Source organism: Apis florea, unplaced genomic scaffold (assembly GCF_048593485.1).
Source record: "Apis florea isolate Af1SG1 unplaced genomic scaffold, ASM4859348v1 contig_1615_pilon, whole genome shotgun sequence".
In the NCBI taxonomy this organism is placed as follows: Eukaryota; Metazoa; Arthropoda; class Insecta; order Hymenoptera; family Apidae; genus Apis; species Apis florea.
Genome location: NW_028256416.1, coordinates 841507 through 864541, shown reverse-complemented (window position 1 = coordinate 864541; position 23035 = coordinate 841507). Strand labels below are relative to the sequence as shown.

The 23035-nt window shown below is 27.2% G+C and overlaps 6 protein-coding genes and 1 long non-coding RNA gene across 17 annotated transcripts in view; 3 read left to right on the top strand and 4 right to left on the bottom strand.

Annotated features, from left to right (window-relative positions):
• The first annotated feature begins 139 nt into the window (after positions 1 to 139).
• CSN3 (COP9 signalosome subunit 3) lies at positions 140 to 2680 on the top strand. Its single transcript, XM_031919963.2, has 4 exons — positions 140 to 369; positions 792 to 1052; positions 1139 to 1863; positions 1954 to 2680. The coding sequence occupies exons 1-4, from the start codon at positions 315 to 317 to the stop codon at positions 2248 to 2250; spliced, it is 1338 nt and encodes a 445-aa protein (XP_031775823.2). The 5' UTR covers positions 140 to 314; the 3' UTR covers positions 2251 to 2680.
• Positions 2681 to 3260: 580 nt separating this feature from the next.
• Nrk1 (nicotinamide riboside kinase) lies at positions 3261 to 4289 on the bottom strand. The gene has a single exon (XM_012490600.3). It carries the CDS (start codon positions 4287 to 4289, stop codon positions 3699 to 3701), a length of 591 nt encoding a protein of 196 aa, XP_012346054.2. The 3' UTR covers positions 3261 to 3698.
• An 83-nt stretch (positions 4290 to 4372) lies between these two features.
• On the bottom strand, positions 4373 to 4732 carry LOC147658792 (uncharacterized). The gene has a single exon (XM_086905974.1). It carries the CDS (start codon positions 4730 to 4732, stop codon positions 4472 to 4474), a length of 261 nt encoding a protein of 86 aa, XP_086762100.1. The 3' UTR covers positions 4373 to 4471.
• LOC100866715 (active regulator of SIRT1) lies at positions 4373 to 6579 on the bottom strand. The gene is made up of 5 exons (XM_012490662.3): positions 6036 to 6579; positions 5529 to 5606; positions 5367 to 5456; positions 5128 to 5276; positions 4373 to 5060 (listed from the first exon to the last, which is right to left on the bottom strand). Exons 2-5 carry the CDS (start codon positions 5590 to 5592, stop codon positions 4938 to 4940), a joined length of 426 nt encoding a protein of 141 aa, XP_012346116.1. The 5' UTR covers positions 5593 to 5606; positions 6036 to 6579; the 3' UTR covers positions 4373 to 4937.
• A 911-nt stretch (positions 6580 to 7490) lies between these two features.
• Vps39 (vacuolar protein sorting 39) lies at positions 7491 to 11311 on the top strand. 3 transcript variants are annotated; one of them, XM_003690162.4, is made up of 11 exons: positions 7491 to 7721; positions 7922 to 8095; positions 8162 to 8417; positions 8506 to 8738; positions 8871 to 9115; positions 9188 to 9613; positions 9689 to 10006; positions 10065 to 10491; positions 10563 to 10664; positions 10731 to 11055; positions 11136 to 11311. In XM_003690162.4, the coding sequence occupies exons 1-11, from the start codon at positions 7652 to 7654 to the stop codon at positions 11197 to 11199; spliced, it is 2640 nt and encodes an 879-aa protein (XP_003690210.1). In that variant the 5' UTR covers positions 7491 to 7651; the 3' UTR covers positions 11200 to 11311. The 3 variants fall into 3 exon arrangements, 1 of the variants encoding a protein (XP_003690210.1); XR_015291509.1 differs by having other exon boundaries at positions 7495 to 7721; positions 10563 to 10660; XR_015291511.1 differs by having other exon boundaries at positions 7495 to 7721; positions 10715 to 11055.
• Positions 11312 to 12198: 887 nt separating this feature from the next.
• On the bottom strand, positions 12199 to 12916 carry LOC147658791 (uncharacterized). Its single transcript, XR_015291512.1, has 2 exons — positions 12710 to 12916; positions 12199 to 12625 (listed from the first exon to the last, which is right to left on the bottom strand). It is a non-coding gene; the product is annotated as an uncharacterized LOC147658791 (long non-coding RNA).
• The window catches only part of beta-Spec (spectrin beta chain), a 28125-nt gene continuing 17558 nt past the window's right edge, over positions 12469 to 23035 (top strand). For all 9 annotated transcript variants that reach the window (XM_086905920.1, XM_086905907.1, XM_086905914.1 and 6 more), the window contains exon 1: positions 12469 to 12600. The gene's annotated coding sequence lies outside the window, so the exon portion shown is untranslated. The remainder of the gene's footprint in view (positions 12601 to 23035) is intronic.

The following is a 23035-nucleotide window of genomic DNA, read 5'->3' as shown; positions in this document are numbered from 1 at the left end:
TAATGTATATATATATTAAATATATTTTCAATTTATAATGATTCTCACACACATGTAATTAAAAAATTAATATAGGATTTAAATTTGTAAAGAAAATATATTTATTTGAATATATTTCAATTCAAATTTTGTGTGACCCATAACATAAAAGAGGGAGTTCGATGCAACCGGCTATTTTCGTAACATGCTTCAGAGCATTCCGGGTGCCTCTTTCAAAACGTCATCTTAAGTGATCGTTTGTTCACGAAAATAATTCCTGTAAATACGGTTCACCACCGACCAAAGGTGGTGATGAGAAGAAACCATTTGCAGTAATGGCATCAGCATTGGAGCTATTTGTAAATAATGTGCGGACACTCTCAAAACAAGGTGCGACAGATGTTCAGATCTTCATTACATTCTCACGTACCTAACCTCTAAGAATTATTCTAAGGAAGAACATTTTGCATTGCTTTGAAATAATCCTTTTTTTAAAAAATAAGATTTGAATTCACAATATTTTCTCATTCTGTTATCCAATAATTCTTCAATCTGATTTTATTCAGGTCATATATAAATTAATTTCTATATTAAAATAATTTCTATATTAAATTTATTTATAATCAAATTCTAAATATTTCTCATAGCGCCATATGAATTATTTTCTTAAAATTTTCGGCATTAATAAAAAAAATATTTCTTTAATCAATATTTTGCAAGTAAATTATTATTTTTATATCATTATTATTATTATGTTAATATTTTTATATTAGTTATTAAACTATATTATTTAATTATCTTATGTTTCATAGGTAACTTTAGGGAGCTATCCGAAATAATAAGTAAAAGTACAGATGTTCTAATAAAAAATGGACAACACTTAGATAATGTTTTGGAAACCTTAAATTTGCAAGAACATTCATTAGGTATTTTGGCAGTATTATGTGTAAAATTTTCACTGCCTAATCCTAATGGTTCAAACAATGCTGATGCTTATAAACCACTATTTAGTCAGGTTCAGGAATTTATTATTGGTTGTAATGGAGAACAAGTTAGATTTGCTTCTGATATATGTAAGATTTATATTTTCTCTCTTTTTTTTTTTATAAATATTGAAATTATAAAAATATTTTTATTTTATTTATAATTTTTATTACAGATGCAGAATTATGTCATTTATTTACCCAAACATTGGTTGAATTACAAATACCATTGCGTGGTATTGAACTTTTATGCCGTGCAATACGTAAAATACAACTATTTGATAGTCAGCTTACTTCAATACATGCAGATCTTTGTCAACTATGTCTTCTTTCTAAGTGTTTTAAGCCAGCACTTGAATTTCTCGATATAGATGTTACTGGTATCAATCAAGAAGAAGGACAGTTTGATTCAAAATACTTTTTACTTTATTATTATTATGGTGGTATGATATATACAGCATTAAAAAATTATGACAGAGCATTATACTTTTTCGAAGTGTGTGTAACAACACCTGCCATGGCAGTTAGTTACATTATGTTAGAGGCCTATAAAAAATATATTTTGGTCTCTTTAATACTGCATGGAAAAGTTTTAAATTTACCTAGGTACACGAGTCAAGTGGTTAATAGGTACATGAAACCATTGGGTCAACAGTATCAAGAATTGGCTACAGCTTATCAAATGAATAGTTGTGAAGAGGTGCAAAATATTATTACCAAGTATCAACAATTATTTACAAGAGACCATAATATAGGATTGGTGAAACAAGTGCTGAGCTATTTATATAAAAAAAACATACAAAGGTTGACAAAAACTTTTTTAACTCTTAGCTTAAGTGATGTGGCTAGCAGAGTTCAGTTGTCTGGACCTGCTGATGCAGAAAAATATATATTAAATATGGTAAATTTATTAGTAATATTTATTAATAACATATTTTATATAATATATATTCAAATATTATATAAAAGTATTTTATATTTATAATCTTAGATAGAAGATGGTGAGATTTTTGCAACAATCAATCAAAAAGATGGTATGGTAGTATTTCATGATGATCCAGAAAAATACAATTCGCCACAAATGTTAGCAAAACTAGAAAAAGAAATGGCAGCGTGTATGGAATTGGATAAACGAGTTCTTGAAATGGAGGAAGAAGTTGTTCTTACACCTCAATATGTTCGAAAAGCTTGTGGACAGAATGATCAAGATGATCAGACAGCTGGTCCTGCTCCAACAAATGTAACAAATGTGCAAGGTCAATCTAAACATAGCAACTATTCCATGTAACATATACACGTCGTTGTGCGTTATCTTTATTAAAAAAAAAGAAAAAATGAAGCAAATCTTGTTGAAAGCAAGGACTTGAACATTTAGAAGCCTGTTTTGGATGAAGATGGATGTCCGAAATTTGGCTAAACATAATCTATTTTGTACAAAACAAAAAAAAAAAACATTACTATTTGTCATTATATGGAATTATAAGCTATTGAAGTAGTAAAAGTAACAAAAGATATGAAAAATTATAAAATGTCCTTTTTATAATAAATCATATATGTACCCTTTCTGGATTTGTCTAAAACTAAAGGCTGATTGATATATTGTAAGTTATAAAGTGTGTCTGTGAAGGAGTTACCAGTTCAAATATATTTTATTTTCTAAGTCTTATACAATTAATTTTTGTACAAAATATACTATGCATATGAAACAAAATTAAAAATTATTTCTTTAATAATTACTTAACATCTGAAGCAGGCTTTATATGCAATGCAAAAAAGAAAATATTGTACATGTTGTAGTTAGAATATTGTGATATATTGCAAAATTATCACAATTTTTTATAGAAATTCCTATTTAATAAATACACGTGTATATTCATGAAAATATCAAATATCAAACATTAGCCTGGCAACAAAAAAATTTTGTAGGAATTATGTAAAAGAATGTAAAAGAAAATGAATTTAATTAATTGATTTTGCAATATAAAAATACTGCAAAAATATTTTGATTAAAAATTTCTAATTTGCATATTGTTGTAAGTATTCTATAAAAATATTAATATTTGTTATTGTGAAAAAAACCAAGTTATCAAGCTAAAATGATTCAATACTCATTAAACAAATGTTAAGTATATAAATTTTGAATTTCTTAATACATGCAATATCTCCCATGTATTTTCATATACACGTGTATTTTCATATACATTTAAAATCCATCATTTCTGATTTTTTAACTTAATATATGGGCATTTCTATAGAAATTCATAAAAATTCATTAATATGGGTAATATAACAATGAAATATGTATATATATATATATTTCTCACAAAATGAAAGGTGAACAAATACAAGTTTATTTATCATTTATGAAAAAAAAAAAAATAAGAAATACTTAATGCATTATTATATTAGGTAAGTATAAGACTATTACATTTTTCAGTTCAATAAAAATCAGTTATCCATTCGTATACAAAATTTATTATACAAGATTTATTATTAGGAATTATTTATCTCAAACTTAATAAAAAAAATATTTAAGAAAAATAATTTAGATTATTAACAAAAATATTAAAAATTTTAATTTATATTAAATATTCTGGAATGTAGTATAACACATACTTCTTTTTGAAGTTGACTTGTAACATCATTTTTTGTTAATTGTTAGTTAAATATTTAAAATTAATTAATTTATGGTATTTATTGTAGTTTTTCCTTTAACATATAATAATAATTAAAATCTTATGATAATAATTTTTTTATTTCATTAAAAATTATTTCAAATATCTCGTTTTTACTTTTTGATCCATCAATGAATGTTATTGTATTACACAAATCATCGTCTTTCATTAATTCATCTTTGTGTTTTATATGTTCTGGCCATACAACTTTTTCAAAATAACCAGGAACATCTGGTGGATCGTATTTTCTTTCTTTCCTTCTTTCCCAACATTGTTCTTTGTTTAATGTTATAAAATATTTACGATCACATAAATTTGAAATAACCTTACATTTAAAAAGTGAAAATCCATCTAATATTAATATATTTTTGTTGACCATTTCGGAAGGATTATTTTCATTCGGAAAAGATTCGATTAATTGTAAAATATCCGAATACATTTGGTCCATATCCATACTAGTTATTAATTCCCAATTAAAATGATTAAGTTCTTTTACCAATACATGCCGTGGATCATTTTTCGACAAGAAATAATTATCTTGGTGTAACACTATTGAGTTTTTTAACTCTTGATGAAGTTGGGTAGTTAAAGAAGTTTTTCCACTACATGTTGCACCCGAAATACCAATCACAAACCATTTTTTTGAAGACATTTTATATCATTTACATTATTTATATCGTAGCTTAGAATAGGTTATCTTAAACTAACTACGTATTATAAATAATATTACGTAAGTCATATTAATTTCCTTATTTAATCAATAATAAAACATACAATGTAAATGTTTTATAACAAGAATTATTAGTATACAATAAAATTCTGTCTACATAAATATTATGATTCATGAGTTTTATTTGATTTATAAATTGAATAATATGGCTTAACATGATAAATAGTAAATAATATTAATCCACCAATGAAACATAAGCCCAAAATAGCAGGAAACATTAATGCAATATTGTAAGAACCAAAAAATGATCGTATTCTGTCATCATCAATAAATGGTAAGCCAATAACCCATATAGTATAATACAGAAATAAAATACAAGTCACAATTAATATCACTTTACCCTTCTTACGATCGCTATTAAACATTTTATAATTAAAAATTTATAATAATAGATTAAATATTAATAAATATAAATATATAAAAAAATATGATATTACTTTATGATAAAGTATTCATAATAAATATCATATCATAATATCAAATAAGATTTATTAAGTAAATTTAATATTTTTTTCAAATAATCTTGTTTAACTAAGATAACGTAAGAAATATAAATATATAATTTACTTATTACTGATCCATATATTCTTTCTCAAACTTTTTGAAATCCTCTTCAGTAAATACAGTGGTTTCAGGTTCTTTAGGTTTCTTTACTTCTGGAATATATTTCTTTTTCAAAGCCCTCTCCAATAACTATTATTAAACTTTTTTATTAAAATTTATTTTTCAAATAATTTAAAATTTATAAAAATATGAATACCTTATTTGTTGTATTTGGATCAAGACGATTATTACTAAGTATTAAGAGTCTCTGTATATTTGTATCTGTAGAATCTTTTTGTGCAGCTAATTTTTTTTGAGTTTCATAGACAGTTACTTTACTTGATCGTCCAAGAATTGTACCGAGATCTTTAAAAATATTTATGTTTTATAAGTCGAAATAAAAATAATTGATTATTTTATGATTATATAATATTTTATTTTAAAAATTATAGATACCTGTTTTATCATTTTTAGATAATATCCTGTGTTTGGGGGGAATTAGATCCAGTGTACCTTTATATTTTATATGTTTTCTTTTCTTTCTTTCTATAAATAAAAATTTTATGTAGATATCACATGATATATAAATTTATAACCTATACAAATTAAGACTTATACCTTGTTTTATGCTTTTTTCACAACCCATTAATTCAAGTCCTTTTCTTACAAGCGAATTTGACATTTTTATTTCAATTTCTATATAACATGTAAAAATATTAATTAAAAAACATTATGTTATAATGAAAAATTGAATTATATCATCATGAAAAACGAATATAATCGAAAATGTCTCATGTTCTAATCGCACAAAAAATCATGATACGATTTCTAATTTAGATTTGATATAATAATAGATTCATGTATGAATTAAATATTATTTATGAATTAAAAATTATATTTTTATAACACAAAAATATAATATAATCATTTTATAAAATTTTTTATATATTTATATATATTGCTATTAATAACAATATAGTAATAGTAATTATATAGTATTTATTGACATATAAAAAAAAGATTTATCTATATAAATATATATATATATATATATATATATATATATATATATATATATTCCTTATACAATAAATTTAAATAAAATATAATTATATACATACTTACAATATATAAAAATTGTATCAAGTAAACTTAAAACTTTTAATCGATAACTTAGATAAAGAACAAAAAATTAATTATAACATAATATAATATAATTATTATAAAATTAATTAGATTGCGAAACTGTTTCTTAAACGAATAAATTTACACATAATACACATAATCAATCAAAAAAAAATTCGAGAATCAATGCCATCTTCAAAATTCTTGCAAATGAAACACAAATATAAGAAAAGAAATTAGTATAAATACAGAATAAAAATTATAAAATCAGCGACATCTCTTAAATATCAGATGTATTTTTTAAGAATTATCTTTTTAGAAGCATTCAAAAGATAGCGTTGGTTATCAATTCTTATTCAACTTTATCTCTTGTTTTTAAAAAGATATTTTTGGCATTTAAAAAATGATTTTCAATTACTTATTTTATCTCTATCCTTCTCCTATTATTTTGTTTCTTTGTTTTTATTATTTGAATTTGATTTGCAATACTTCAAAGAATGTATTGATTTTATAATTTTTCTCTGTTCTATTATTTTTTTTACTTATTTTTGGCGCCAGATGAGGGATATCAATTAAATATATTATTATAATTTTTCTTTTAAAGTTATAATATATCTTAATCTTCAATATAAAAAATATAGATTTTTCACCTTTATTTCTAACTCTCAAAATATAATTATATAAACTATTTTAATATTTATAATATTTATATTTCTAATTTTAATAAATATAATCATGTATAAATATCATATATTTACAATTATAATCTATAATCTATATTTAATAATAGAATTTTATCTTTTATTTGTAATTTTATATTAAAATTTAGTTTCAATTCCAATCATTATCAATTTTATTCTAATCTTATTCTAAATCGAATCAATAATTGAGAATAAAACAAAAATAAGTAAGAGATTCCTACTGTCCCGAAATAAAGGAAAAACATGCATTGAATGTTAACTCTGTATATTCTCTCTGTATATTCTATTTGTAATAAGTACATTTTCTGTCTTGTTTATTTTGTTATTTAAATAATATATAATATTTTTTAATATTTTGTAAAAATTATATTAATCTATTTAATATTTATTTTATAAGTATTATAAATACATAAAATATAATTAAATATATTTTGTTTATATTAATTAAATATAAATAGAATAGTAATATTTTAATAAAAAACATGTAATTAAAATTTTTTATTTGTACATTATAATTAGATATAATAATTTATGATTAATTTTTTTTTTTTATTAAAAATTTATATTCATTTATATAGTTTCATTTATATAGTTTTTAAAAAATATTTAAGAACTATAATTACATAAAAATTTATGATTATTAAATTTAATTTTTTTTTATATATACGAATCAATATAAAATTTTTTTTATATACTTAATATCTAAAGATAGCAATATTACATATATATATATATAAAACTATCTTTTACTAATAGTCAGTTTACTTAATATCAATTTATTTGAACATGCAAGTCAATAGTTGAAGTTGAAATATCAACTTGTTTGAAATCTGATTGTAATTCATTATTAATATTAATGAAATTATTTCTTTATTTTGTGGATTTATAGAAAAATAAATAATAAATAACGTTAAAATGCATGACGCTTATGAAGAAACATCAATATTAAATATATCTGTTCAAATAGAGTCTATGGCTGCGTATGGTACGAGACACATAACCTTCAATAATGAAATGTTTTTAATTCTAAATCTATAGTTTTATGCAAATATTTCTCTTTTTTTTTATATGTAAAATTTTTTTTGTTGCTTTTTCGAAAAATGAATTTAAAATTATTTAATATTTATTTCTAATATTATTTTATATAAATGTCTAAGTATAGTGAATAATAATAAAATATTATAGATGATAATTTATTGATTGGAACAAGAGAAGGTCATCTTCTTATGTATAATGTACCTTCTGTATCAGATGATAATCACAAATTAGAATTGTTACGTCATAGTAAAAATTTTAACAAAAAGCGTATTACACAGATAGATGTTGTACCAGAATATAATTTACTGATAATTTTAACAGGTATTTTTATTAATTAATTTTTAAAATTAATAATAGAATATGTAATTTATTTATATCTTTTTATAGATAATATAATATGTGTTCATGATTTAAACTCTTTAAACTTTCAACAATTATATCAATTACAAAAAACTCGTGGTGCTACATTGTTCAGTTTAGATGTAAAACCAAATCAAATCATAAATGGTGAAAAACACACAATTGTACACTTATGTGTTGTTGTGAAACGTAAGCTACTGTTATATAAATCAAAAGGAAAAAAATTTGAAACATTTAATGATCTTGAATTAACTGTGCCAGATATACCACGTGAATTATCTTGGTACATATTATATGCTTTATAGAATAATTTATTTTTAATAATTTATTATTTAATTATACATAAAAAAAATGTTTTAATTATTTCAAAGGTGTGGTGAAACATTAGTTTTGGGTTTTCGTGGATTATCATATACAATATTGGATTTAAATGGAAAAACTAAAGAATTATTTCCAACTGGAAAATCTCCTGAACCAAGTGTCACAAAATTATCTGATAATTCATTTGTATTGGGAAAAGATTCTCAATCATTTGTTATGGATACTAGAGGGGAATTAATTCAGCATAATCCAGTAAAATGGTCTGATACACCAAGTGCAATAGGTATAAAATATGTTTATAATGTTTATAAATATATCTCAATTACTTAATAATAATTAAGAATATTTATGCTTTTTTTTATATATAATGCTTTTTTTTGAATATGCAAATATTATATAAATTGAATTATTTTAGCTTGGGATGATCCTTATCTACTTGGAATTGTACATGATAGATTAGAAGTATATACCACAGAAGGTTGTTTGCACATACAAACAATAAAGGATTTAAACAAAGCTAGGCTTATATATAGATGTAAACAGGGAAAAGTTTTTGTTGCATCAATTAGTCATGTTTGGTGTGTGAAAGCAGTTGATGTAACACATCAAATTAGAACATTACTTGAACAAACTCAATTTCAATTGGCATTGAAATTAACTGTATGTTGATAATATATTTTATTGTTTCTTTTCTTTCATTCTAGTAAAATTTTAAAATAAAATTTATTTTAGAGTTTGTCAGATATATCCGAGGAGGAAAAAGTGAAACAAATATATAAAATTCAAACATTATATGCTCATCATCTATTCCGTAGTAAAAGATTTCAAGAAGCAATGGATCAGTTTTTGAAAATAGGAACAGATCCATATGAAGTAATTATGTTATTTCCTGATTTAGTTACACCATCTAGTAATAATCCTGAAGTCAGTGATCCAACATTACCCAAGCTTCAAGACCATGATTTAGAAAAAGGTCTACGTGCATTAATAGTTTTTCTTACTGAAGTTAGACATAAGTTAATGGGAGATTCAAAAACCAAGGATAAAGATAATATCAAAGAAAAATCTCTGATAGAAAGAGAAAAAAATATGACAGCAGTAGCCACAGAACAGCTATTAAAAATAATAGACACAACTTTATTAAAATGTTATTTGCAGGTAATTTACAATAATGAATAGCTATAATTTTAATCATTTAATTATATTTATGCAATTTATAAAATTCTTTTATAGACCACTGATGCATTGGTAGCACCATTACTCAGATTAAATCATTGTCATTTGGCAGAAGCTGAAAAAACTTTATTAATGCATCAAAAATATCCTGAACTTATTATATTATATCAAACTAAAGGACAACACAGGAAAGCATTAGAACTTCTTGAAAAACATGCAAAAGAAAATGATTCTAGTCTAAAAGGTACTGCAAGAACAATACAATACTTGCAGCACCTTGGTAAAGATTATATAGATTTAATTTTAAAATTTGCTGGTTGGGTCTTAAATGAAGATCCAGAACAAGGACTTCGAATTTTCATAGAAGATATACAGGTAATATATATCGGATAATATTTTGTAATTTTTTTATAAATTGCGTTTGTAATTCTAGGAAGTCGAACAATTACCAAGAGCAAAAGTATTGGATTATCTTCTTCGTTGTCATAAGGACTTAGTTATAACATATTTAGAACATGTAGTACATGTTTGGGAAGATACTAATCTTTTATTCCATAATGTTTTAATACATCAATATAAAGAAAAATGTTTAGCATGTATGAGTGAAAATGCTACACCAGCCGAAAAACAAACAGCTCAATATATTAGGCAAAAATTGCAACAATTTTTACAAAAATCTGAACATTATATGCCTGAAACAGTATTAGTTCATTTTCCATTCGATAATTTATTCGAAGAACGCGCTATTATTCTTGAACGACTTGCACGTCATCAGCAAGTTATTTCAATATATATTAGTCTTCTTAATGATGTACCAAAAGCAATTGAATATTGTAATAAAGTATATACTAGATATCAAAGTAGGTATTAGCTTAAATATTAAAAAATATTTATTTATAAATATATACAATTATTTTATTTTTATGTCAAGAAAATGTAGATAAACAAAAACAATCTAATGGAGCTGATGAAGTTTATGTAATGCTTATTCAACAATTATTGAAACCTGATGATAAAGAAAATTTAATGGCAGGTAAAATTTTATCATATCCAGTATAATATTTATTTTAAATTAATAAATAGTACATATTCATATCAGGGTGTAGTTCGGAAATTCAAAAAACAGCACAGCCTGATTTGGAAATGGCGCTTCGATTGCTCGAAGAACACGCAGCGAAAATAGACCCATTAAAGGCATTAGAAATTTTGCCTGATAATGTTTCTATAGGTAGAATAAAGCATTTTTTAGAAGTCAGTTTACAGGAAAAATTGAATGCTAAACGAAGAATACAAGTCTTAAAAGGTTTGCTTTATGCTGAACACTTGCAAGTACAAGAACAACGTATGCATTATGAATCACAAAGCGTTCTTATGACGGAATTTAACATATGTCCAGTCTGTAAAAAAAGATTCGGCAATCAGAGGTTAGTATACATCTAATATCAATATTGAATGATAATAATATCATCATATAAATGAATTGAGATATAAATTATTTTTTCAGTGCATTTGCGAGATATCCGAATGGCGATATTGTACATTATTCATGTCAAGATCGTAAAGCATAACTTATATGTGTATATAATTTAAATATATTTATACTAATTATTAAGTGATGTAAAATGTACATTATGATGTACTTCTGCCATGTTATATGTATAAATTATACATTTTCCATTATCTTTCTATTTATATTTTCTGTGATTTGTTTTTAATTTATTTTTGTTATAATACTATGTTACTACTTTTATATTAGAAAAAAATTAGAAAAAGATTTAATTATATATATTTATATATATATATATATATATAATACATTGTTATTCTCGAAAAAAATTATAATTAAAGATATTTCATTTTTTAATCCTTTAATTGAAAAATATTATATAAAAATTTTAATTAATATCGATCACTATCGATTATAAGAAAATAATAATTCGTAATAAAAATATAAATATAATTATTTATACTATATATACTTTTTCTTATTTACATGACTTCTATATTTAATCTTTCTTGAATATTTAAAATGAATTATATTTTTAATAAACTGTTGTTTTAAAATTTTTATAATAATAACTAACAGTAAGGATGGGGCGTGCCCGGTCCAGAATGTGGGTAAACGGGACTAGTGATGTCATAAGCTATCTTGTATTCCTACGCCGGTTGTTACAGGGCAGGTATAAGTATAGCCGTAACCACATACGTTTTGATCATTTAAATCCATTTAAAAAAATATAAATTAGCTATCTTTTTATGCTAATATGATAATTTTATTTATTTTTATAATAAAATTATATTATTGTCAATTAAAAAATTATGCATTTATACATAAACAATATATATAATGTAAAATAAAATAAATATTTTTGTTTCAATAAAATTTCATAGAAATATTTTTGTATTTTAAACATTATTGCAGAAAAGTTTTTAATATTTACAAAATTTTTATAGAATTATAAGGAAAGTATTTTTCAAAAACAGTAATTTTTTCGAATATTTTATCGATCATGGATTGTTTCTTTTTTTAAAAAAAATATAATAGAAGAAAATTATTTTTACTCGTATTGAATAATAATATAGATAGATATATTTTATATTAAACAATTTATATTATTAAAATATATTTTTGTGCATTTTTGCAAATAATATATGACAATTATTGTATCATTGTAATATTTTTGATAAATAACTAAATAATTTTTTTTAAATATTAAAAATATTTTATAAAATTATATATCAATTTGCTGCAGATATTCATAATATTACGCTTATGTTTCATTGGTGGATCAAAATTGGGACTAGCTACGCTGGCGTAGGTCGACGCCGTATGCGCTCAGTCAGTTGCGCGCTGGTCGAATGTGTGGATGGATTTGTGTGGATCGTTATCAGTGGTTTTTGGTGTACATCGGCTGGTTTTTATGCGAGTATTGGAATAAAACGGTGTTGCAGGGTATCCTTACGAGAAGGTAGGTACATGATTTCTTTTGGTTTCTGTTCGAAAACGCGAAAGCAATTGAGTTGTACAATCGGTTGTCTCGTGACGGCTTAGACTTCACAGATAAAAATGGCGTGTACCGCCTTAGCTTCTCTGATTTCTCTTTACTTCTAGATTATTATGCAGCATTTCATTTCATATATCTTTGACAGCGCTCGAACGGCATTCATATTCTTTTGGTACGTGAGATCGTTTGTCATTTATCATTTTAAATCATTTTATTTCTTATAAGTCTTTGATCAAGTGCGGCATTGATTCTAACAACGAATCTGTGTTCACTATATGATTAAATAATGTAATGTTCTTTTGTTTTATCTCACCGATAGGATTATTTATAATTTTTTATTTACATATAATTAGTTTTATGGTATGATAAATTTACACTATTATCATATATATTGTTATATCTTCTGGAATTAACTTTTGTGTTTTTGAGTTGTGTTCATTTATAGCGCTTTAATTTCCGCTATATAGTGTTTCCTGAATAGTTTTATTCACCTGTCAAGACGACCTATTGATGACCTAATTTTCTCTACTGAAAATCTGTCAAGTATTTGAATACCATTGTGTAAAATTGAATGCCTTTTTCATTTTATCATTGATTTAAAATAAACTTTTACCGTGTTTTATAAATATATGACATAATATAACATAATATAAAGTAGAAAAGGATTTTATGAATATATATTATTGTTTGAAAGTATAAAATCATCGTACTTTTGTCCGTTTTTAATTGTTTTACTTCTTAAAATTTCATTCTATCTTATAGTAAAAAATAATTTCTAGGAAAAGCTAAACGAAAGATAATCTAATCGCTTCAAAACGGAATTGTTTTATCTTGATAATTCTATAAAATAGATATTTAATTATGATCGTTTCTACTTATATCAAAATAATTCTTGTATATATTTTCATATGAAAATTAAACGTAAATCTAAATATATATATATATATATATAGATATGGCGATGAATAATTTTTATTTATATTGATTTGGTTTCAATATTAATAATAAAAGTGACTTAATTACACATCATAGTTCTTTAATTGATTTAATAACGTTATACGCTGTCAGTTTCTTTGGTGCAAAACGATTTCGTCATCACCGAAACCGATGCTGAGTCATTGTCAAAAACTTTTAAATTGCTGATAAGATGTCATAAATTATTATGTATACGATATTAAAATAAGAAGTCACTACATTTAAATTATTCTAGTCAGATTTTAAAAATAAAATTATGTTTATATTTGTTTTTACATTCATGATATTTGAAAACATTTTGATATTTGAAAATAACAATATTCGATTTAAATTTTTCATAACGTTCAACTTCCGTTTATAAAATTTATATAAATTAATATACACAAATTAAAGAATTAAAATAGAATTGAAAAATTATAATAACCGTTTAATAATTTTTTTTGTGATTCCTTTTTGTTCTCGTTCGATGTTATGTTTACAGTTACGTCACCGTTGCCGGGCTTGGGCGTGTGCGCGTCTTTGGAATAAATTAATAAATTAGTGTCGTGCCGATCGCTTCTTCCGGGTCGCGTTTTTGGCGACATCTATCCATTTCATTCAAATTATAACAATGTGTGTCAAAATATCATCTACTATACAAATTAAAAATATAATAATATCTATAGAATTAAATTTTTTTTTTCTTATTATATAAAAATTATTATTATACTTGTATTAGAAAAATAATAATATAAAAAAATTCTATATTAGGAAAAAGCATAAATTACATATCGTTTATGATCATTTTGAGGAATCATTATACAAATCAATGTAAAAATTAAATATATCAAAAGTTTAATTTGTCATATATGTATATATAAATATGTATGTATAAAGATATTTTCAATCAATCAATGAAGATATTAAATTGTATTAAATATATAATTTTTTTTTTTATTTTCGATATTTATTAGTTTATTAGTTTTCATGATTGTTTGGAAACTTAATCTTATAATTTTTTGAAACAATCTTAAAAACATTTGTTACAAAAGTTTATTTTTTAGTATTTAAGAAATTGTTGAATATTCGTATATTCATTATTAATTATGCAGAGATTTAATATTTTCTTTAATTCTTATATTTATATAAATACAAATATAACTTTATCTATAGATATAAATATATTTATTGATGCCGTAACTATTTATTGCATTGTCAAATTCTTAAAGAAGATAGATTACATTACTTTCTTCTAAAAATACTCGCAGAACATTTTTAATGTTTCTGCTCTAATTAGCGTATCCATATTTATATGTATATATTATGCGCCATAGGGAAACGATATTGCGGCATAATATGTAATAAATACATCCCTATATAATATATTATAGGGATATTGAATCACGCTAATTATCAATTTTTCAATTTTCTCTTCTAATGCGTTGTATTTTAATATAAATATTATGCATAAATATTATTATTATTTTTATTATAATTATATTTTCAATTTTTTTTTTTTTTTTTTTTAATTATATCATTATCATTTTCTCACAGAGAAATATGATTGTGTAAAAAGTAAAACGTTATGAATGAAACATGTATTACATTTTTTTGTTTGATTTATTGTATTATATATATAAAGCATAACATAATTCTATGTTACTAATGTATACAAAAAAATTATATAATTTAATTATTTTTAGCTATTTATTTCATACATTATTATTCATCATTGTTAAAGCTTTTGTTTTTTTTTTTTTTTTTTTATCACTAAAGAAACTAATTCTTGAGATAAGTTGCCAACCAGTCACTTTGAAGCTTATATCGCGTGATCGATTAATTGACCGACGTCAAATTTGTTAATTGAAACGAATATAAAATGGCGTCTATGTCTTATAATAGGAAATATTGCTTTCTTATTCGACAAGACGCTTTTTCAATTCGTCGCATTGTCGTGACGATGAATCACAGGTAGCGTATTTATAAACGAGGAAACTTTTCATTTTGCAGAGACCGAATTAAGTGAAGGTATTCGTTTTGAAAATAATCGAAAAAAGATATTTTCTAGTTTTGTATCAATGAAACGAATACTTGACAGGTTATATTTAAAACTTTTATCGAGTATTTTGCAATTCTTTATTTATTGCACGATAAAAAATAAGCATTGGAAAACTTAAAAATAGAATCTCTGTAATCCCGCAAAATTTTCAATCTTTGAATTGCTTTGACGTTATATCAATTTTATTCTAAGAATTGTGTCCAATTTACAACTCTCTTAAAAAAGAAAAGAAAGATGGAGAATTATAAATAAACATATATTTTTATTATCACTTATTATTTGATACACGTACAATAGTCCAAATAATTATATGGATTTCACTTTTCTCTAATTATATCTACTCGAAGTAATATATTATCGAATCCGATGTAGAAATTTTTGGTCGGTGATTTAAGTGGTAAACGATGCGTTGTAGCACGTTCAAGTAAATGACGGAGGTATCCAAGTCGGCCGACAGCAGATTAACGTAAATGCGGACGTGACGTATTTCGTGTACAACGGCCGACTAGCTGGTGTCCTATGCACCAGCTTCTGTAGCCTTAATCGACGCTTTTTTTTCGGCCTTCGTGTTCCATCTACTTATCGTCTCGAATTATTTATACTATAAAGCTGTGCCCTTTACCTGGAAATTTTCTATTCTATAGCATTTCAAAATATCAGAGAGAAATTAAATTTTTTAATTTCATTTGTATCTTATTAAAATAAATTAAACGTTCATTTAATTATATTTTTACGAGAAGAATTTTAAGGATTTACTGTCGAATTTACTCAAACGCATCGAAGCACATATTTTAAAAGAATGAGAATCAAGATGTTCGATTGATCGAGTGAGTATTTGGAGATAATCGTCAAATCATCGGAATTCCTTTTCATAACCTCAATGTTAACAAATGCAAATGTAAATCTGATCGAAGATCATAATTGTAAATGAAATATTGATTGTCAGGTTAGGTTAGATTGACTTTTTATTTAATCTTGTGACGACAATCGATGAGTCGAAATCATTTGAATTTGATACGTAATCAGGAAGGTTTTTTGTCGTTTTTTTTTTCTTTTTTTTTTTGCGACGACAAAAAAAAGAAAGATGCATTTTATTCGTTAAAATAATTATTATTTCAAGGAGAAAAAAAATTGTATTATTATAATTACGAAACAATTATATGCAGCTGTTCGTTTCTTTGAATTTTTAAACAACAAACGTTTCGAAATTGCATGCGGCTTAATAGTTACTCGTTTCAATGAATGAAAACTAAAATAACCGCGACAACGCGTTATAATAGAATATTACGTAGATTCTAAACTATATGTGTGTTGTACCAACTAAAAGCAATTGAAAAAACTAGGAAATGAATACAAGGAAGAGGGGTTAAGAATCTGTGTCGATCAAACAACAGAATAGCCAAAAGTTTGTGTGTGATATTTCCTCGCGGATCAGATTATTGGTTTACTCGGATCTGAAATTCTTTGGCACCCGGCGTGCTTTTCTATTTATTGAGGATGACTCGGCGTGCAGCATCGAAAGGTCAAAAACCTGCAAACTTGCGGGGATTCAGAAAAGCAGATTCAATCCGCATCGTATCCGCGCAAACACGAGATCGATAAATACAGTCATTCCATGGGTTTTATGCTAACGATTTCTTAATAAGAGCGAACATTATATATATATATATATATATACACACACATCATTTACGAAGAATATTTCGAGAATTGTATTATATTTTATAGAAGTGATGATTCTTTCGAAATTTTGATTTTTGAAGCTTTACTTGAGCTTTATTGAAGAAAAAATTATCGAAAAATTATAGTTTAATGAATCGTCTTAACAACGTCATATTATTAAGAAAAATTAAAAATCTTCGACGAATAAATTTTCTTTTAAGCAATATTTCACAATTTTTTGTTGCCTCAATTATCTTAGATACAGAATCTGTGTTGTATTTATAACTACAAATTAATTAGCGCGATCTTTCACGCGATATTCAAATCATCAGATTTAGATATAACGTAACATTGAGAATTTAATTTAATTTAATTAAATGTTCATTTATCCACAGATCAATATTCATCGAAAAATAATGAAAAGAGGGTCGATGATATCGAATTTCAAAATATATTTTCTCATATTTTTCAAGTAATATTTACAAAGTAATAAGAAAAGTTATTGCACGATGTTGCACGATACTTTCCTATCCTATTTACACGATTTTCGAGTCGATGCATAGCCTAGTCTTCCTCTTAACCCCATTAGCCAATGGATCCCTCCTCCGGGTCGAATAAAGTCACATTGTGGATGGCCTTCTCCTCCGGAGCCAGAGATGCTGAAAATCAGGTCATTCTATGCCCACCTCGATTTTCATCGTCCATTGTCTCTCGTTATATCTTAGATACCTTGTGGTAACGAGTCACGTTTAATTAATTATTCTTTCAATTCGAATTTAATTTACACCTTTATTATAAAATTAAATACATTTTCTACTATTTCCGTTGCGAATATTTCATCGTTGTTTTTCCCAGTATTATTCCAACTTAACGTGATTCAAAATGATCACAAGGCTTTCTCTTTTTTTTCCTTCCTTTTTTCAAGAAAGTACGTTCTACTCTACTCCAACCACGAGTACATTATAAGAGTACTTGCCAAGTAGTACCCCTTTGGGATTGTTGTACGCAAGTTCAGAGAAGATATGTATATATTAACTATACATAGTGGCACTCCAAAAAAACGATCAATACGAAACTGCAATAACTTTTCGTTTTCTCTCTTTTCTTTATCTATTTATTCTATCTTTTTTTTTTTTTCGATTGACCGATTTCATTCTCGAGAATAATTATTCTCTTCCATTTATCGTATTTACATTCTCTCATTGATTGATGTACACGCGTTCCAGATAGCAATCGTATCAATATTTTTGTCTTCTGGAATTTTTACGAGCTTTCTTCTGTTTCTCTAAATTAATAAGAAATTTAATCGCGCGTCGTTTTAATCGACAAACTATCAAATTTTAATATGTCAATCATAACGATAATTATCGAAAATTGGTTCTATTTCCAAATACGATAAAAATATTAGGTAAAATTAAATATCGGTGAAAAGAGAATCAAACTCAAGGTCGATTTTTGATAATCGATTTATCATTATATTCCAAATGATTTGAAGATAAGTTGAAAGGGACACGAAATAAAATTTATGGGATGATTTAATTATTTTTGTGACCCCAACTTTGCACCCGTGAATATCGATAGGAAGGAGGATAGGTTACAATCGGAACACAGGGTATAATATAATATACCTATATCGTGAACATTGGCGCCACGGTGACTCCGGTGGAAAATCAATAGCCTGACGCTGTGTTCGTGACGAGTTCATCTTACCTTCGGTGTCGAGTCGGTATATCGTGCACTGCAATCGAAATGGTGTATGTGCGTACAGGTACACGTACATCTGGTGGATATACAATCGCCCGCCTCGAGTCGGGTTTTAACATACACGGAAAGCCGATTAAACGGTGGTTAATTCTATATATAAATATAATATAATAATGCTGGGCCTGGCTCCGTCGTGTTCTTGGATTAATTCTCTTTCGTTCTTTCCTTCGACTCGATTATAACACTTATAATCATTTCATCTAGGCAATGAACTTACGAAAGCGAATGTGAGAACAGCTTTGACCGAAGAGAGAAAGGTCACGAAGCTTTTTTTCTTCGAGTCAAGGTGAAGGCGAAGCTTAAGCGAGCTCGTTTCGAAGAAAGGAAAAGGAAGGAAAATTCTTGGTGAATAATTTACGGTAAGGGAAAAGAGCCTCCTTTTCATACCTAATAATTTCATTTACGTGTATTCGAAATAATTTTGATGGAACTTTAACCTGCGTTAGCAATTCCATATTAAGGAACGAACGAATCCCAAAGGATAATTTCAAAGAAGTTGAGGATCGATAATCGGTCGAATAGCGGGGAAAAAAGTGAAAGTTAAGATGAAGAAAATTTTAAGCTTTAGAGAGAGTATTAGTAAAGCTCGTTGGAAAAGCATCTCGGTATCTACTCGCAAATCGATATGCACGAAGACTACGAAAGATACACGGAATTCTGAAGAATTCACAGTGTAGAAGGTTTTGCGTCGAAGTACAAAGAGCTTCACTGTTTTCCGCGTCTCTTCTAACTGTTTTCGCGCAACTAACTAGGACAGCGGCCCCACGATCCTCCTTCCCAGTTTAAAGTCTGATATTTTCTTCGCGAATGTATTGTCCGTTCTTCGTGCCTCAAATGCTGCCACGATCCATACCAAAATTTGCCCTTGGAGGATATCGAATTTCAATGTTTTGAAACTTTTTTTCGGTCGTTGAAAGACTGGAAGGAGAAACGATATCTGATATTCGCTTTCTCCGCGAATCAATTCTCGCGAATTAGAATAGGGAACGAGCAAAAGGTTAACCTTCCTCACCGTGTCATTCACTTTTGTGATTCATTTCACTCCGCCCACTCTCGGTCGGCTCTCGAGGCAGAATTAATCTTTATACCCTCGCCTCCACGCCCGTGTAGCCTAAACGGTTTCTCTTCCCCTGCCTGCTTTCTGGCAATGCTCATTAAACCGTGCCTCCCGTAATTGCTCTTAATTCACGGTAAGTGTCCGACAGACACTTAGAGTATGCCATTCATTCTTACGTTCCCTCTCCCGTCTCTCGGCCTTCGATCCATTCAAATCGAGTTTTCGTAAATCGGGAATCTCGATTTTTTTCCCCCTTCCAGAACGGGCAATCTACCGGGTGACTCGAAAAATTTTAATTGCCATTTATCTTCGTATAACGAGTAACGTGTTTTCTTCTTAATCGGTGTCGGGGAAAATCGATAAGTTTGTCATTGTGTCGTTGCTCTTAGATTTGAGAAATGACTCAATATTTGGTGTGTTTGGATAACGGAGGGCAAAGTTTTCTTCAGTACAACAGGAAAAATATGAACGTAGCTTCGTTTCATCCTACTATCGATTCGAGGAAGGCGGGTATAAGATTAGTTGATGAACGCTACACCGTTGGCGTAGACGGTTTGCTGAAATTCGAAAGTACGTTCTACAGACGTGTCCCGAGGCATCCGTGACCCCAGCCACGCTCACTCACAATCAAAAGATTGAGCGAGAGGAGGAGGAGGAGGAGGAGGAGGAGGAGGAGGAGGAGGGAGGCAGTTTTCTTCTTCTTCTTCTTTTTCTTCTCTATGGTTATTTACATAGAAACAGTACATAGAAACGGAATTTTTTTTTCGTTAAAGGGTATCGATGTCGTCCTAGGTGTTCTCTCTTTCTTGGCTGAAACTGGCAATGTCACCGCTTCCACAGCGAAATGTCGCCGTGAAATAACGATGCCCGTATCCATTTACTGTGGTTTTCCTTGAGTTTTTGCACGGCTGTCCGCGCGATATATTAGCCGTGTGCACTTGCTCAGACCAAGATGAACGTTGAAGGATTTTGGACCGAGAGCAGAAATTCTCCGGACCAATTTGTGCAAGCGAGTTTTCGCGTTGGAAAATATTTGAAAAAACAGTATTTTCTCGAGAAGCGCCGATGGATCGATATTTGGGCAAAAACATTTGTATTCTATCTTGGCAACGTGAATCCGTGAATCGGCGAACGTGTTGAAAATTTTGGAAGATTAATATCTCGAAGGCGTACGAAAGTGCAATTCTTCGATGCCACGAACGCGTGACTAATTCTAGATACGTTCAGAATAATACACTACAGAAGTTATTCCCGGAACAGTAAATAAAGATTGTGCAACAGCGTAACCGCGCATGTATTTCGCGTATGAGAGCTAGCGGTGAACCAATTAAACGTAATCGTATATCTATCGTGTAATAGAAATAGCATGGTGGAAGAAAACGATGAATGGAAACGAAAGAAGCAGAAAAACGAATTTCTCTCTTTTTCTCTCTTCTATCTTTTATCTCTCTCTCTCTCCTCTCTCTCTTCTCTCTCTCTCTCCGTTCATTCGATTTTCCATCTTCTCGTTTCAATTTTACGCACGCCAGAAACTTTTTCATCTTTTCTTTTTGATTCTTTTTCCTTCAATTTAAGATAAAAAATTCGGAAAAGGAAAGAAGCGACGACGATGGAATAACTTGGATATCTTTGACGATTTTTAAACAGATGTAAGATGGTAAGACGCGTTAAAGCTTACTACTTAGAACAGGGTACAACAATCAAAGGAATGAATAAAACATAATCGCGCACATGATTTCATCGCCTCGATCGAGCAAATTGACTTTTATAGGATATCGCCGATTGAAATTGCATAATCGAGAGTATTGAGCGCAAGCGAAGCATGATGATAAGAATTCAGTTCAGATTTTTTTTCTTGCCGGAGTCGAGTTGAAAAATTTCTTTTATTCTTTTGTCTCGTTTTTTTTTTTTCTTTTTTTTTTTTTTTTACAATTATAATCACAAGTAATCGTTTCGATTGTCACCACATCTTTTTTTTTTTTTTTTTCGATACTTTGGATCGCAAATATATGATGGAATGTTTATGCAAATAACTTATCGACAGATATAGTAATTAATAATATAAGCAAGAATTTTTAATATCGAAGATTATTGAAACGAGGTAAAAGTGGAGAAACTTTCAGGCTCGTCCGGTTATTGGAACATTTCATAAAATTGTTGAATATGAAGGAGAGAGAGAGAGAGAGAGAGAAAGAAGATTATTGGTTTAGGAACTGTCTAACCAGTCGTTTGGATCATAGAGTTTGCTTGGACATACAACTAAAAAAGATTAAAGATGTAGCTTTTAGATCTTCTGTATTAACACCGTTCCATCCATTGTTTATCAAAATCTAGCTTCAATTTCAATTTATTTTAAGACGGAGAGCATACCTTGTAACATCTCTCCAAAAATTATGCGTTGAAAAATATTTAACAATTCGTTTCGAATATCTTGGATAAATATCTGCAAGATAAACAATGTTACATTAATTTTATTACGTAACAATGTTGCACAGCTTTGATTCTTTAATTCTCCGCATAAGCGGTAATTTTTAAAATACGTTCGCAATAATTTTTTTTTATCGCACGCACACACGTTAAAAGAGATATAGAGCGGAATGCTCGATTTAATCGCGTTACTCGTGTGGTTATCGCATATTGAATGGAAAAAAAAAAAAAAAAAAATTGCAAGAGACGTTTTTATCAAAATCTCTCGAAAGTTTGATATTACATTTATCAGATATACCGCGGGCGGTATATATCGGGCGTTAAGTTAAAGTTACTCTCAACAATGAAAAGACTGTTATCTTGGATCGTTACGTCAAAGACGCTTTGGCGAGGATTTTGAGGAAAGAAGCGTTACCAGCTTATTGTCAAGTGCACGTACACCGTTTATTCTCTCATGCCTATATATCGTTGCTCTG